This window comes from Rissa tridactyla, chromosome 3 (assembly GCF_028500815.1).
Source record: "Rissa tridactyla isolate bRisTri1 chromosome 3, bRisTri1.patW.cur.20221130, whole genome shotgun sequence".
Taxonomy (NCBI): domain Eukaryota; kingdom Metazoa; phylum Chordata; class Aves; order Charadriiformes; family Laridae; genus Rissa; species Rissa tridactyla.
Genome location: NC_071468.1, coordinates 85,861,126 through 85,876,748, shown reverse-complemented (window position 1 = coordinate 85,876,748; position 15,623 = coordinate 85,861,126). Strand labels below are relative to the sequence as shown.

At 35.4% G+C, this 15,623-nt stretch overlaps 1 protein-coding gene across 8 annotated transcripts in view; it reads right to left on the bottom strand.

The window, feature by feature from the left end:
- Nucleotides 1–15,623, bottom strand: part of MAP3K7 (mitogen-activated protein kinase kinase kinase 7) — a 50,197-nt gene that overhangs the window by 22,220 nt on the left and 12,354 nt on the right. For 5 of the 8 annotated variants that reach the window (XM_054194366.1, XM_054194363.1, XM_054194364.1 and 2 more), the window contains exons 2-11: nt 14,934–15,044; nt 13,511–13,576; nt 12,562–12,607; nt 11,751–11,889; nt 10,499–10,623; nt 6,607–6,735; nt 3,914–4,044; nt 3,406–3,487; nt 2,069–2,220; nt 1,267–1,426 (exon numbers count right to left, since the gene is read on the bottom strand). In XM_054194366.1, the coding sequence (XP_054050341.1) occupies nt 1,267–1,426; nt 2,069–2,220; nt 3,406–3,487; nt 3,914–4,044; nt 6,607–6,735; nt 10,499–10,623; nt 11,751–11,889; nt 12,562–12,607; nt 13,511–13,576; nt 14,934–15,044 (1,141 nt within the window). Of the gene's footprint in view, nt 1–1,266; nt 1,427–2,068; nt 2,221–3,405; nt 3,488–3,913; nt 4,045–5,623; nt 5,823–6,606; nt 6,736–10,498; nt 10,624–11,750; nt 11,910–12,561; nt 12,608–13,510; nt 13,577–14,933; nt 15,045–15,623 lie in introns of those variants that run through there. The other 3 variants (XM_054194368.1, XM_054194367.1, XM_054194369.1) reach the window with 3 other exon arrangements.

Sequence of the window (15,623 nt, the reverse complement as noted above, 5' to 3'; positions counted from 1 at the left end):
AAATCAGCATGTTATTATTATCAGGTAAGTACACAGCTGCCTGCCTTCTGTGTTAGGAAACCTTTAGAGATATTCAGGGTGAGATGTGCTACACAATCATCCAGTCAAAGACTGACAATACAAAAGACAAATCTGGGAATAAGGCTTTAAAATAAGAACATAAAAGTAAAAAGTGTTTATGGCAAGATAAATATTATTTCATGAGTAACTTCAGTACTTAGTAAAACAAGATCCTGGAGTAATCATAATACAATGAAGAACAACAATGAAATATGGTGCACAAGAAAGCCAGAATATGATGCATATTTCCTTATTAATTACAGCTACTTGATTACTCTAATTTTGAGATTGGCAGAAAAATGCTAGAACAGCTAAATAATTTTGTCTGATTATTTAAATCTGTGGTTATATACCGTAACAAAAAATAGTTTCACATATGAAACTTAAAACCTGAAGTTTGCCTAGGTTAACAAACAATATCTTTGATGAAGAAAAGAGACAAGAAAGTGTTTGCCAAGTATACACATTTTTATTCATTCTCTCTTCTGGGAAGAATAAAGATCGCTTTCATGATAAAATTACGTATTTATACTTACACATAAATTCCAATTCACTCAAGGATTCAATGTTTAGACAGAACAGTTTACAGCTACCTGAAGCAAACCTGGCAAAACACCTGTAACTTTTTTAATTTTTTTTTTTTTATTTAAACAAAAGATACCAATGCTTTCTTAATATGATGGCTAAAATCTAACTATGTTTCTCTTCCTGAAATCTGTCAAAGTGGACTTTAAAACTAATTTGGGAACATGCTGAACTTTAAACCCACCTCTTAATTTAAAAATATTATAGGAATAACCTTGAAGGAAATATTATTTCAGAAATAATTATGCTAGCAGAGATGGAATAACATTATTTCAGATGCAAAGGAGAAAGTTGTGCATTTGGAATAGGACTGACATTTAGTAGTCTCATTATGGTTTTTTAAAAGGTATAAGTCTAATTCAACAAAAGTAATCTCTTCCACAACCCTATAAGTACCCAATTAAAATACTCAACCTTGTTGAGCATACAACCACGAATGAAGCCATTTCCCCCCATAATTAATAAAGGGCAATACAGACTATGTGAAAAGTTAAAGTATTTTCATATGGCTAATGATATTAACCTTTTGTAAGACTATGCATGTTTTACATCTTCCTCCCTTCTTTCCTTCCTTCCAAATCCTTAGTCTTAGTCTAGCCCCCAAACATCCTTTAATTTTACCTGTGATGGAAGCTATTCTTGCTTCTATTTCAGACATGTCAGCACTCATCCTTTTGGCTTCTCCTGAAACAAGGGCTGACTGTGGTCGCGCACGAACATCTGACAAGCTCTCCACACTGCTCCCACGAGACGGGGGTAAGCTCAAACGGCCAGGATCACCCTGTTTCAACAGTCACATTTTTAAAAAGAAAAAAAGTTCTGCAGAAGCCCCTCCATGATATGCATCATATGTAGGTTAAAATATATTTCTATAATGTGCGTTTTAAAAGTGACAAGATTTAAAATTTATAATTCAATAAATGGTAATAATTTAGCTATTATTGGCATACAAGAACCCAGTATCTGCAACTTTCAAAAGAATCTAACTTTACACAGCTAAAAATTGAGTAGAATTAGGCCAATATTATCACAAGAGGATCTTTTGTATTTTTTCATCCTACTTGAAATAAAACAGTATTTTAAAAATTCACATGAATATTTAGTCCTTTCATGTCATACTAATATTTTGTTTCTAAATTAAGGCAGCAATTTTCAACTATAAGTTTCTTTTAACCTAACGAATCCCTTTAAATAAAATGAACTATTTTTTTATTTCACTGGAGATCTTATTAGAGCCTTCCATTTTACCTTTTTGGAATCACTCAATATTTTTCCATCCCCTTTCACGTTTTTTTTCCTATAACTGTCTTCAACTTTGTACTATTTTTGAAAGAAGACGCTAATGTTTCATAGCGGTTACAACACTTCTGTCCATCTTTGTCCATTTCATTATTAGTATTCAAAATTGTACGTGTTGGCTTACCGGCTGCTTGGCTGTATTTTTCATTTGCTGTGCCAATTTTGACTCTAAACGTTTAATAGTGTCATTGGTAGAAGCTCCTTGGAAATCACTTGGTTCCATGTTAGCATCACTCTTGTTACTTGTGTTTGTAGAAGTGATGTCCATGAATGAACCTAGAAATCAGTAACAAGGAAAAATATTTGAGAATTTCCATTAAAAACACTAAAGTGCATCTCTTCACTTGAGCACTCTGAGAAGCCTAACTTTGCTTTAAAGCAACACTTCTAAAAACTTTTAATGAAAGGCAGGCTGCAAGACTGCAACAGATCCATTAATGTAAAAAGGAAAAGGAGTGAAAAAGACAGAATACATGACTAAGTACTATGATGACAGTCAATCTTTAGCTTGCCCTGAAATTATTGGGGTAGATGTTATATTAACAACACAACCAGCAACCTCATTCACAATTAATGACAAAGTCCATCATTAAACATAGAGGAGCACAAATACCTGAAAAATAACAAACAATATATATTCGCAGTTTAAAGTGATAAATCATATCTTAAAATCATGTTCTGAGGGGTGGTGAACAGCTAGTAAAGTCAGTACAGTGCTACAGCTGAAAAGGTTTTGTATATACAGGTCACTAAGTTGCAAAGTAGCCAAGGAAACTTTATCCAAAATAACAGCAATTTGTTTGGAGATAGAAAACAAACTTAACCAAGCAGTGGAAGGTGAAGACATCTAAGATTAAAAACAACTGAAGTGGGAAAACTGTACTCTAAAAAATGAGAAGACCGAATGATCTTTATTTTCTATCATTAAAAGGATTTCTCTGAAGGCAAGACTACCTGAAAGCCTAGCCCACATTTTGTTCCATTCACGTTTCTAGTGATTTCCTTGCACGTCGCTTAAATCACTGTATTTACTGCATCTTAACATAAAACTACTGCAAGTTTAAATTGCGGATATCATAACTGAAAGAAGGTGCAGCTTTCAAGAATAGTCAAAAATTTAAAAGTGCCAACTCCTAAACGTTACATACGAGTGAAAGAGCATCAATTGCCAGCAATCTTCATGGGGAAAAAAAGGAGACCTTAAACCTGGACATTCAGAGACAGCTCTCATTATGTGCTTGTTCACCACTAAAGGTACACTTCAGCAAAACCATTTGGCTAAGAACACTGAATATGATGTGGTGTGAGGACTCAACAAGAAAACAGATTCCTGCCAATGCTTAAGATCTTTGGAAAGGTTACATTTCCCAATTTGAGTTCAAAATCAATGTGAGAATGTGCTTTATAATCCATCTGCATCGTTTCACGTTGCTGCTGTTCTCTCTTACTATACAAGTGTACCTGTACTAGTGGCAGAGTTACTTTGGCCTTCATCTGAATACTGGCAAGGATACTGCAGAGGTTCATCAGCTCCTGGAAAGTACTGTGAAAAAACAGCAATAATTTGATAAAAAAGTAATTAACGATTGCTTTAAAATGATTTAAATAGTAACTCATAAAATAATTTATACTTATACATATGTAAAAACATAATTACATATAATGTTTATAATTATTTAGAAGAAAAATAAGTGCAATTACTTTTAGTAATAGATTAAAATACACCTACGACTATTTTCATTAATTTCCCCAAATCTGTTACAATTTAGTATACCTCTCACATACGAAGAGGAATTATTTCCCTTCTCTACTGTAGTAATTTGATAATTTTTATTAAAAAGAGAGGGAAGGAGAGAGAAAATATGCAAGTCCACCTTTAGAGTGTGATAAAAGGCATACCTTTTATAAATCGATTTCCTAACTGAATAGATTTAAAAAATGGTTAAGATACTAAAATAAAGTTTTATACCCGCATCAAGTGTGTCATTATTTTAACAATTTCCTCCATGGATGGTCGTTGTGAGGGATCCTTGGACCAACAACGGGTCATTAAACTCTCAATTGGTTTAGGTAAGTTTTTGATCAGTGGTGGCCGAGTACCTATGATTGAAAGTAGACAAAAACCTTAATTAGTTAAGCAGGCTGTAAGACTACTGACAGCGACTGAACTCTCTCTGGTATTTTGCTAAATAAATACGGGAAAACATAGTTAATTGTAGTTTGAAAGAACTGGCCTGTACTTATTTTTCTCTCTTGCAAACAAAAAAAGTCAGAAAAAGTTCCTTTGCACTATATACAAGTTACAATTACATATAAACAAGTAGAAAGAAAATTAAACTTTTCCTGTGGTAGTGCTCTGAATAAATTTCAAACCAAACTGACCAAACCCAACATATTACAATGGCTAATGAATATGTTACCACTTTCTGAAGAATAAAGCTCTAGACCAAACTAGGAAGAAAGCAGTAACAGTCTTTGGTTACTAATGTGGTACTCACAAGGAGAAAAAGAAGAAGGAGAAAAAGAAGAAGGAGAAAAAGAAGAAGGAGAAAAAGAAGAAGGAGAAAAAGAAGAAGGAGAAAAAGAAGAAGGAGAAAAAGAAGAAGGAGAAAAAGAAGAAGGAGAAAAAGAAGAAGGAGAAAAAGAAGAAGGAGAAAAAGAAGAAGGAGAAAAAGAAGAAGGAGAAAAAGAAGAAGGAGAAAAAGAAGAAGGAGAAAAAGAAGAAGGAGAAAAAGAAGAAGGAGAAAAAGAAGAAGGAGAAAAAGAAGAAGGAGAAAAAGAAGAAGGAGAAAAAGAAGAAGGAGAAAAAGAAGAAGGAGAAAAAGAAGAAGGAGAAAAAGAAGAAGGAGAAAAAGAAGAAGGAGAAAAAGAAGAAGGAGAAAAAGAAGAAGGAGAAAAAGAAGAAGGAAAAAAAAAAGGAAAAAAAGTAATTTTGAGGGCTGATTTTGCTCTTAATAGCTTCCTGAAAAATTATTAAAAGCACTGGAAGCACCAATTTTGGATGACTTTTTTTTTTTTTTTTTTTTTTTTTTTTTTTACAGACCATGCATGCTTTTTATTACATATTTTACTTCAACTGTTGTATAACTATTCAACTGTTTTTTGCTTCAAGTTTCTACTCTTTTTACTGTTTCAACAATGAGTACAATTAATGGATGTCCATTTGTGTTTAATACATGAGATGTAGTGACATTTTGCATAGAAAGCAGCAAGTATTTAAAAACGTATTAACCATAACAAGTAATACAGGAGGTAGGAGTGCCACAGTGGTTTCAAGTGAGATGAAGTGCACTAACATTTCTTTCCTAAGAAGCAAAAGAAGGGGGGGGGAGGGGGAAGAAGAGAGAAAGAAAAAAGGGGAAGTTTTTACGGCAAAAGTAGGGACAGATAGGGAATCTGTCTTCCCCTAAAGGATACCCCCACACCTTACTGAGGCTTTCTGATTTATGACTATTACATTTACGCGTTCTTTAACAGTTAATGCTTTTATGCAAGGCACTCATCGCTTCTAATCTCAATGACTTGTGTCCTTGAAAAATGAAATGGAGAATCTCTTTCTTCATTCAAAAATGCCATTTGCGAGCATCCATCTTTGTGCATTATTATGACTAAAATGCTCATCCATCCTATCACTGTCTGCCCTTTTCTCTTCTTCATTGAACAGGATGCCTGTGCTCACCTTAAGCTTCTATCACTTAGTACTGAAGCAATGACACTCAGGCTGAGTACTGGCCTTCATTGCTTGTTTGTTAATTACGTCTTCCAAACAAGTTCGTGCTTTCTTTGATGTTGTCTTTCACAAATGGCAGAAACTCTTTGCGGACATTCACTGAACTACTTCACTATCATTACTTTATTCTTCTTAAAACTCTGCTTTGCCACGGTACCTAAAAACACACTGTTAAAAAAGTTACATGAAGAACTTGCTACATGAAAAGTAGCATGAAGATACTACAGTCTATTATTCTGACCAATGTGGTACCACTGCCTTCTTTTGTCCACTTGAATCCAGCCATTTTCTCCTGTTTATATTCTAAGCTCCTAAGAATCTGTTCTGCATAGTACCTAGCACAGTAGGATCCTGCTCCATGACTGCAGGTACCTAGACATAAAGGTAAAACAATTCAAACAGCAGCACAAAAAAAACCCAAAACCAAACAGATGCAAACCAAGGTAACATTTTTAAGGCATAACGTTCCTGCAGGAGTTTGACAGTTTCTCGCATTTCTAAAGACAGGCCAAGTTACTTGAACTCACATATTTACTGTAGATACTCAATTAAAAAAATTTAAAAATACAATTTGGCTAATAAAACTGTCATTCCTCCAGACAGAGGGGTTGTGGATTCTTTTTGTAGCACACGATTCAGATCACTTTTAAACTGGAGTGTCATAACAAAAGAACATGGCTCTTTTCCCTTGTTTGTTCATACACTAGTTACACGTAGCAGGAAACGCAAGCACTGTAGCAGCCAAATAACACAAAACCCACACTGACACAAAAGTGGCAGTGTCTAACTGTTAAGTTTTTATGAAAAAAATGCATATTTAAAGAAGTGTAAAATGGAAAAAGTAGTAATGTAAAGCTGCACATTTAAGAATGTTTAGCAAATTTAAAGGTCAAATACACAACTTCATATGCAGTAAAATATTTTCAACTCACCATTGTGAACTGCCCACATTATGCGGAAAGCCGGACCACCAATCTCATCAAAAGGTTTCCTACGGGTGATTACCTCCCAGAGAATAATACCCCAGCTGAAAACGTCACATTTTTCACTGTAATTGCTACCTGGAAGAAAGCCAATGATGTAATTTGTCTCTTTTCTATGTAACACATTAAAAAGAAGTCCAGTTTGAGCTGATAAATAGCTCTATATGCTTCCTTTCACTTCACATTTGTTTTGCTGAGAAAAAACAGTTTTCTAAAGCCGGCTGATTCACGCTAACTTAAGTCTGAAATCATTTGACAGTAGGATCGTTAAGGATGCCTCTCTCTGGAAATCAATCCTTTCACTTGCAGTCATCCTGAAACGATAAAATGCGTCAGTTTCCTTATATAATATAAAACTCATTTTATTAAGTTTCAAAGATCTCTTGCATTCAGGATTTAACTGACTATGCTTGCTTCCTCTAAATATTCTTCAACTCACTTCTTCCATGTTAGTCACAATATGCCAGCTGATAACATCTCTGTCATATCCATTGCTCTTTATTAATTACAGGTCTTTAGCAGATCTAGAAAGCTACCATATGAACAAATCAGCAGATTCCTCAATTCCTCACCATCTGATTTCCTCCCTGTTTATTATTCTTACTCTTTTTGTCATGTCGTTACTTAAAGTTCTTTGACCATACGTTCAATATTTCTATTTCACCTTTTAAAGGTGCAGAAGACACGCAGGTGGTACAGAATAATGAATAAAAATGTTCAGAGACTGCAAAGAAAGAATGTATGCTCTGTAACCACAACTCATGCAAATACTCAAAAGAAGTGTGAATGGCTAATGACGTGATAATAAACGTGTGAATACAAATCATAGAGATTGGTTCATCTGTCTTCTAACAAGGATCAAAACTGTCATTGAGTGGCCAAGAGATTTTTTTGTTAATACGTAATCAGAAAGCATAATTGAGACAAATCATTTCATAAATAGTGGAATTAAAGAAGCCTAGTTACACGTGCATACCCATCATATAGATTCCAGTTGCAACAGGCTCCACTCTACCTATGAGCCGTCTCCCTCTGCCCCCATACCTCTGACAGACTCTGCGAGGACAGCAGCGTGTTCTCAGGCCAGTTCTTGCAGACCAGCTGGTTTGCAAGGCAGAAAGAGAGAGAGGCACAAACCACAAGTCCTAAGTGAAGGCACTAATTTGGACTTTTCCCAGCTACCGATTTTACAAAACTCTCAGAACTTGGCATCTCCAAAACTCGAAGTGGTTGAGTCACCATCCCTGGAGGTATTTAGAAGATGTGGATGTGGCACCTAGGGACATGGTTTAGTGGTGGACTTGGCAGTGCCAGGTTAACAGTTGGACTTGATGATCTTGAAGGTCTTTTCCAACTTAAATGATTTTATGATTCTTTACACCTGTATCAAAGTAGCTGAACACGGCTAATGAGTTCAAAAGTTCCTGAAGGGGAATAGCAAAGTCAGCTTTACCAGTCAGCTTTTTTTTCAAAAGTGCTGGGGAAAAAACGTATCTCTTAAAAAAGGCAGATTGCAAAGGGAAGCAAAACAGTCCCTCTCACCTATGGAGCCATAGCACTTCCGTGAAACACAGCCTATGACAGGGAAATAGTGTTATTCTCCTGTTTGAGCAAGGAAATTCTGTTTTGTGGCTGAGAAATCTTGGACTAATTCTGAAAACTTAAGAGTCCAAAAGAAGTGAGAGAGTATTCTCTATCATTTCATTGTGTAACAGACCAAGGTAGTTTAACAGACAGACACAATCATTCCCCAATTTATCCAATTAGCCCAAAGCAATTTTAAAATAGTTTCTTCTAAAGGGAGTTCCGAGATTAGAGCAGAAGCTCTCTTTCACTTTATCCTGATCTAAATAATATTGTTTTCAGTTAGACTGTTTGATCTGTACAAGCCTTTAGGTACCCTAATATTTAAAATGAGGGGGAAATCTCAATTTAGGACAATTACTTCAATAAGCACTCTGCCATCTACAACAGATACTTCTTGTGCCTTTATTCTTCTCATCTAAAAATGTTAGTACTATAACAGGACTAAAAAAATATTTGCATTTATTCCATTGTTGAATTCTGATGCAGTAGCATAAGCAAACAAATTTTTAACAATTTTGACATTTGACACGATAATTTTAGTAGTTTAATGACTGTTTCAGAAGTAATTTGATATGCTGCATCATAGAAGCTACCAGATTCCTTTCTTTCCTTGATACCTGTACAAAAACTAGTGTCATTATAAGTAAATGCTTTCAGATAAAAGTACATCAAACCAGTGTAAAGTGAAGGCTTTTGCTGCTGCCCAACAATACATCTGCAGTACAAGATTTCTTTGTTCTGCCTTGCTGAATTCATACACCAGAGGAATTAGGATATGCACTGTAAATTCCTACTATAATATACTTATTTCAAAATCTGTTTTCAGTTAAGATTTTTCACTCAAAAAAAAATCTAGCTTTAACACAGATTGTCCAACTGATTATTTCTAGAAGAAAAAAAATCTCTTATTTATACAATTTAATTTAATAGTAAGCAAATGTTAAGGAAAGCAGCATTCCTAGCTAGAGTTGAAGAAATAGAGCAGGTGCCTCAATATAAAGTGACAGAATGGAAAATTTTTAGGCACCAGAATGAAACAGATCAACCTTGGCTGGGTCCTCTGAGCAACGTGTGGGAAAAAAAGGTCCTTTCAAAAAAAAAAAAAAAAAAAAAAAAAAAAAAAAGCTCCAAAGGTGGTATCTGGGAGGAAACACCTCCTAAAAATGTATATGGACATATATCATTTGCTACTTCTCTCTGGAATAAGGACAGTAAAAGAGGCCACTTGGATCCACAGTCTGGGAAACCACCGCTGCACACAGGCACTTGCCAAATATGTCAAAACCAGGACGCTCGCTTCCTAAAGCAGGAAGATGACTTCCCCAGACCACTCTGCTAATCGCAATAATAATTTAGGGTATTGACTAGCTAAAAGGTGCTTAATTTGCAATCTAATATTGACCGGATTATTTCTGATAATCATGCAGCAATTGATAACTTGGTATCAATTCAAGCTATCAAATTATATCAAAGTTATCAAATTGGCATCAAAGATATCAAATCAAATATGCAGCAACTTGATAATTAGATAATTATCTAGTGTCTATCTAATTATTAAGTGTAATCTGTCTTTCCCAGCTACACTCCAAGAAATAGCTTGTTTTCCTACTTAACTAAATTAACTGTTAATAACAAATTTCTCGGCAGGTAGGAAAGAGGAAGTACATCAAATCTCTAGATTACACAAAAAGAAGATGGAGTTACAAGAAAGTGGGGGATTGAAAATGAAGGCAATTATGTTCAATTTAGAGACACTAACAGAGGAATTCTAAAGATAAAAGCTGATCAGAATAGGGAGTGAAAGTAATGACAGTGTATTTAAGTGTCAGAAGAATTTGAAATGACTTAAGAATCTTGGGAACAGCACAATCCTGGGGAAATAGCCCTCTGGCTATGTTTTACCTGCTTATAAAATAAGAAACAGCAGCTGTCTAAAGGTACTTCTTATGTAAATCTCAGCAATGACACAAATAAAGGTGCCGCATCTTCATGTAATTAACTAATACTAACGTGATAGAATCAGTTCAGTGCTGCTCTTCGAAACTTTGCATAATTATTTGACAATATGCAATCATACAGACTTTTAAATAAATGTGTGACTTCTGACAAGACTCTTTTCAGCTGTTACCTCAAACTTCAGTACCTCGATTGAAATAAATAAAGATTACATTATGCTCTTTTTCCTAGACCAAATTAATTCACAGTTGCATCCCTTGAAAGAACACATAATATTGACACTGTAAATTATTGTTACCTTCAAAAACTTCAGGTGCCATCCAAGCAGCACTTCCCTTATTGTTGGTCATGTGTGTTTGAATATCACAAGCTGTACCAAAATCACAGATTTTCAGAACTGTCCCCCCAGCTACCAAGAGCAAACTGTCAAAGAAAAAAAACCAAATTAAAATAGTACGATGAAATAGTCTAGTAATAAACCACTGATTTTTTTTTATCCCAACGACTATCACTCTAATACAGTTAAATATCTAAGGCTTTGCTTCTCAGTGCTTTAGGTTTATAGTTTGAGAAATAAGTAAGGTCACTTGTGCCTATTCCGAACATACGAAATATTTTAAAATAATCAAAATATATATTGTAATTTATTAATATTTCTACATTAGATTTTACATAAATATATTTAGCCATAGTAGAGCACTAAACATACATTGACAAAATTAGCCTTTCAGATGCCAGAGGCCGAAAAACAACAAGTGCTGTTAACAACTTTGCCAAAAGACGAATGATCAAGACTCCCATTAACGTCAGTCAATGTAGCTATTTATTTAAATGAGAGCACTCGAAGTTACATGTTAACAGCTCTCTAAATCAAAACTGGGGATACAAGAAGGAATTCAAGATTTAAAAGCTTGGCTTCAAAACTGCAGGCAATCCCCAAAAGGGGGTGATCCTGCTGATCCCCAAATCTCTGTTTCCACCTAATCTGTGGAGCCAGATCTGAAGCTGTAAAATTGAGTCAGATCAACAAACTGGCTGGGCAGAAAACTATTCAGTTTTGTTTCAGAAGAAAGTCACGGGAGATTCTGAGAGGGGTAGTGGAACAGGCAGAAGGAGGGGATAGAGGAGGATGGCCATGTGGGAAACGAGCTCTAATGTATCAGATTAAATATGACATTAAAACCAAGCAACCAAACAACCCCCCCACCTAACATTCTCTTATTGAACACCAGAACCCATTGTAAAATTGAGCCATTTTAAATGCCTCTGATTAGAAGCCCTATCCCTATCAAAATCCTCTTCCATGATGCAGGACAGGAGCAGGATGTTTTTCCAGTTTAACAGAAAAGTAACTGATTACAGGTAATTTCCTGTACCATGCACCATCATTCTGTAACTGAAGTTTCAAACGCACAGCCTTCATTTAGAATATAGTACATCCAATAAAGTTAGTATCAATTAAAGGTTCTTCTTTCTAATGCAATGAAATTATTATAAATGATCTTAAATTCCAATTGTAAAAAAATAGGAAATATGAGCCATAAACCTACTTTGGTGGTTTCAGGTCTCTGTGGATTAGAGCCTTTGGTTTCATACTGTGGAGATATGCCACTCCTTGGGAACACTGTAAACACCAACTCATGGCATGTGCAGCAGTATAATGAGGCAGAGGTTCAGCACCGTGCAGCACTGCAAAACAAAGGCACAAACTAAAAAGAACTTTATTGCATATTACAACAGATACAATGGAGTTAACACCATACCAGTCAGAAAGCTCTATGAAATACAAGTAATTATCAATGCCTCATCACTGCAATTGAAAATATCCTTCTGCAGACTGTTAAAATAATGGAAATGTCAAAATATTTTCCATTTTTTAATATGTTTTTCGTAATTTTTGATGTTAGAATTCAACATGAAAGGTGTTGTTTGTTCTTAGCTATCCCTGGTGAAGTCTATGTTATACAAACGCTAAGGGAATTTACAAGTTAAGGAAGAATCTTTTCAGATATTCCACCGGAAAACGTTAAATAACTTGTACAAAATATAACAAACTGGTATCAAGAAACAAAACAGTGGACTGAAAAGTGGTTTGTAAAAGCCCACTCCTTTATCCTTAAAATTATTTTAAGAATTTCAAAGAACCACAGAATGGTTGGGGTTGGAAGGGACCTCTGCAGCTCCACCAAGCAGGGTCAAGCAGGCCACCTACAGCCAGTTGCCCAGGACTGTGTCCAGGTGGCTTTTGAGTATCTCCAAGGATGGAGACTTATGTTTGAAACAAATTTATACTTTAGATCATGATTACCCTAACACTAGCACTTCAGCTCCAGGAAGACAGTACGTTGAAATGATACTCACCATTGTACAAAGAACCTCCTTCAGCATACTCCATAACAAGACACACCTTTGGGGGAGGAGGGGACAAAAAATAGGGATGTTTTAAATGTAGGGGCGGAAAACAGCTTTTGTAAACTGAAAGTTCTTTGAGAGAAACTGCAAAGTCTCCATACCTAAGCTAATGGAAAATTTATCTATGAGGAAAGAGTCAGTCTGAATGGTACATATTTACGTATATGAAACAGAAATCAGTTTTACATTTAGTTCCCACTGTAAGTTAGGAAAGGAGAGAATGACATCCCCGTCCTTATCTTGAAAAGCAAATGCTGTCATCAAACTGCATGTCATTTGCCTTTACATTTTTTTAGTGGCTTACAAAAAAATTTAAATACCATGCCAAAAGAATGTCACTAGTACAAGGAAAAAGGGATGCAGCATTACTTTAACGAATAGCCCAAACTAGAATTAGCTAAGGATACATCTGTCCTGTCACAGTCCTTGGTTTTCTGCTTTAAGAATTTGTGGGACTATTTGCAGCTGTGGCAGAAAGAAAATCCTGAAAATTGCATATTTGACAATATGAAGTGATTTACAAGCTACGAATCATGTGTTGCTAATGTATTTTCTTTTTCATATTGCTGATTTGCAATTAATAGGACTGCAGATGTGAATGACATTACATATGTAATACCCCAGATGCCGTTCTGACAAACTGAATTACAATTGGTGTTTAGAAACAGCATTTGGGGTGTTCTTGCAAGAATCTATTTCGCATAACAGGGGAAAGAAAAAAACAAAACCCTGAAAATATCAACCAACATACGTATCTGTGTATTTCTTTATTATGTCAAAACCATACAAAATATCTATGAAATATATATTTCTGAATATAAAATACACATTTTGTGCATTGATGCGTCCATACATTAGGCTAGTCACCTTTTGTCATACCGACAAAGCTGTAACTTACTGGGTTTAGACAGGCTCCATATAACTTGACAATATTGGGATGGTTTACTCGAGATAGTTGTCGAAGCTGTAATACAAATCAAACTTCATTTCAAACCAGGGGAAAAAAAGGCTAGTGCTTTATTTTCACATCTATAATTCATACACCACAACAGCAATTACAGTTTTATATATCTGCATAACCCTAGATGGTGATTTTAGGAATTACAAAACTGATATCCCTGTTTGCATTTTAATTTATGTTATCAGGTTTGTGTCTAACTGGAACTGTATTTAAAAGAAATTTTAAAGAAATTAAAGAAAGTATTTTTTTCTATGGTGTAGAAAAATCACACAAGTCAAACACTATGCAACTATGACCTCTATAGTTTCAGTGCTCTTCTGGGGCAGCTTATGCTGTTCATCATCTAGGGAGCAAATGCTATTTTTTTCTGTACACTTCAGAATTCTAAAAAAAACCAGAATGGAGTATCACAACTGATGCTTGCACTGTGTAGGGTTTCCTGAATCCCAGCAATTACTGAAGTATTTCTGGGTTCATCTTCTCAGATCTCTTCTGAACACAAAAATGGTGAGAAACTGATCAGATCTGCTCAGTATTAAGTTAGACTTAGATTAATAACACTGAAAACTTTCCATGGTAATGAACAACATATAAATATTTACACAGAAAGGCCTACTACAAATGCACTTCCTTTAACCCTTCAGTGTGTTACATTTTTAGTTCCAAAATTAAGAGATTTATTTTTCACATATTTTGTCTATCTTGAACATCCTAGATTCTTACTGATTGAATACTAAACAGCACATCACAGATGTATCTCATTGAAATTACATGGCTAACTTTTGAATTTAGAAAATGTTATGTATCTCAGGAAGTTTATCAGTATATCTGAACTACTAAACATTCTGAAGAAGTAGACGCTGAATAGAAAAGAGCGATTGCCCTTAAATGAGTTATATGTACTAATAAATAAACTTATATGTAAGAAAAAAATAATGAAATTATTAGAACTGCTGAAAAAAAAAAAAAAAGGAAATGATTTCAAGTATGGACCTGCTTGTATTAAGAACCTACGCTGTAGCCCTTGAAGTGTTAAATCAGCTCCAGGATTTTGGTGGGTATTTCAGCTGCACCCTGACTCCATACTGGGAAAGAATCCAGGAACTGGTGTTTTCCCAACCTGTGTGACCTCCTCTCTCCCCGTTTGCCTTCCGGTTTTTATGGCATGTGAACTAAAGGAGCAGCAGTATGCTCTGCCAGGTGTCCTGTTCTGCATGACAAGGGGTTCAGGCCTGTACTGGGTACCACAGGCTGCATTGACCTTGTAATACAGACATAGCTTTTAGCACACTAAATACACCCATGAATTGAAGAAAACAAGCTCTACCAAATCCCACCTTTTCCAGCAAACTTACTGTACCTCTACAATGAAGGCTTTTCTTTCAGATTCACTTTCTATTTGTTTAATGGCTACATCTTTAGCTCGCCATTTTGCCTTGCAGACCACACCAAAGGCTCCTCTTCCAACAACCTAGAAGAAGATAACATGAAACACTTGAGTTAAAACTTGAAATGGTTTCATTTGCTGCGCAGGACTTCACAAACAGAAAAGAAATTTAACTTTGAAAACTGAACATACAGAACAAAGTTTTGCAGCAGCAATTTATTATTATGCCATCAAAGCATAACTGGTGCTTAGCTAAGCTTCCTCCAGAGATCATTTACAGAAGAATTGGAAAACACACATAAAAAACATCTTATTATTAACATGCAGTAACAATATTTCAGCAAAATATGATCTTAATTATTTCAAACAAGATTTGCTCAGAAGAAAATTAGGGGAATGATGGCAAATTTATTTTTATAGATTTGAATCTATCTGCCATATTCATTTATGCTTGCTAAATAACAGAAATTTGTAGAATCATAGAATGGTTCAGGTTAGAAGGGACCATAAAGATCATGTAGTTCCAACCCCCCTGCCATGGGCAGGGACACCTCCCACTAGACCAGGCTGCTCAAAGCCCCATCCAGCCTGGCCTTGAACACCTCCAGGGATGGGGCATCCACAGCTTCTCTGGGCAACCTGTGCCAGTGTCTCACCACCCTC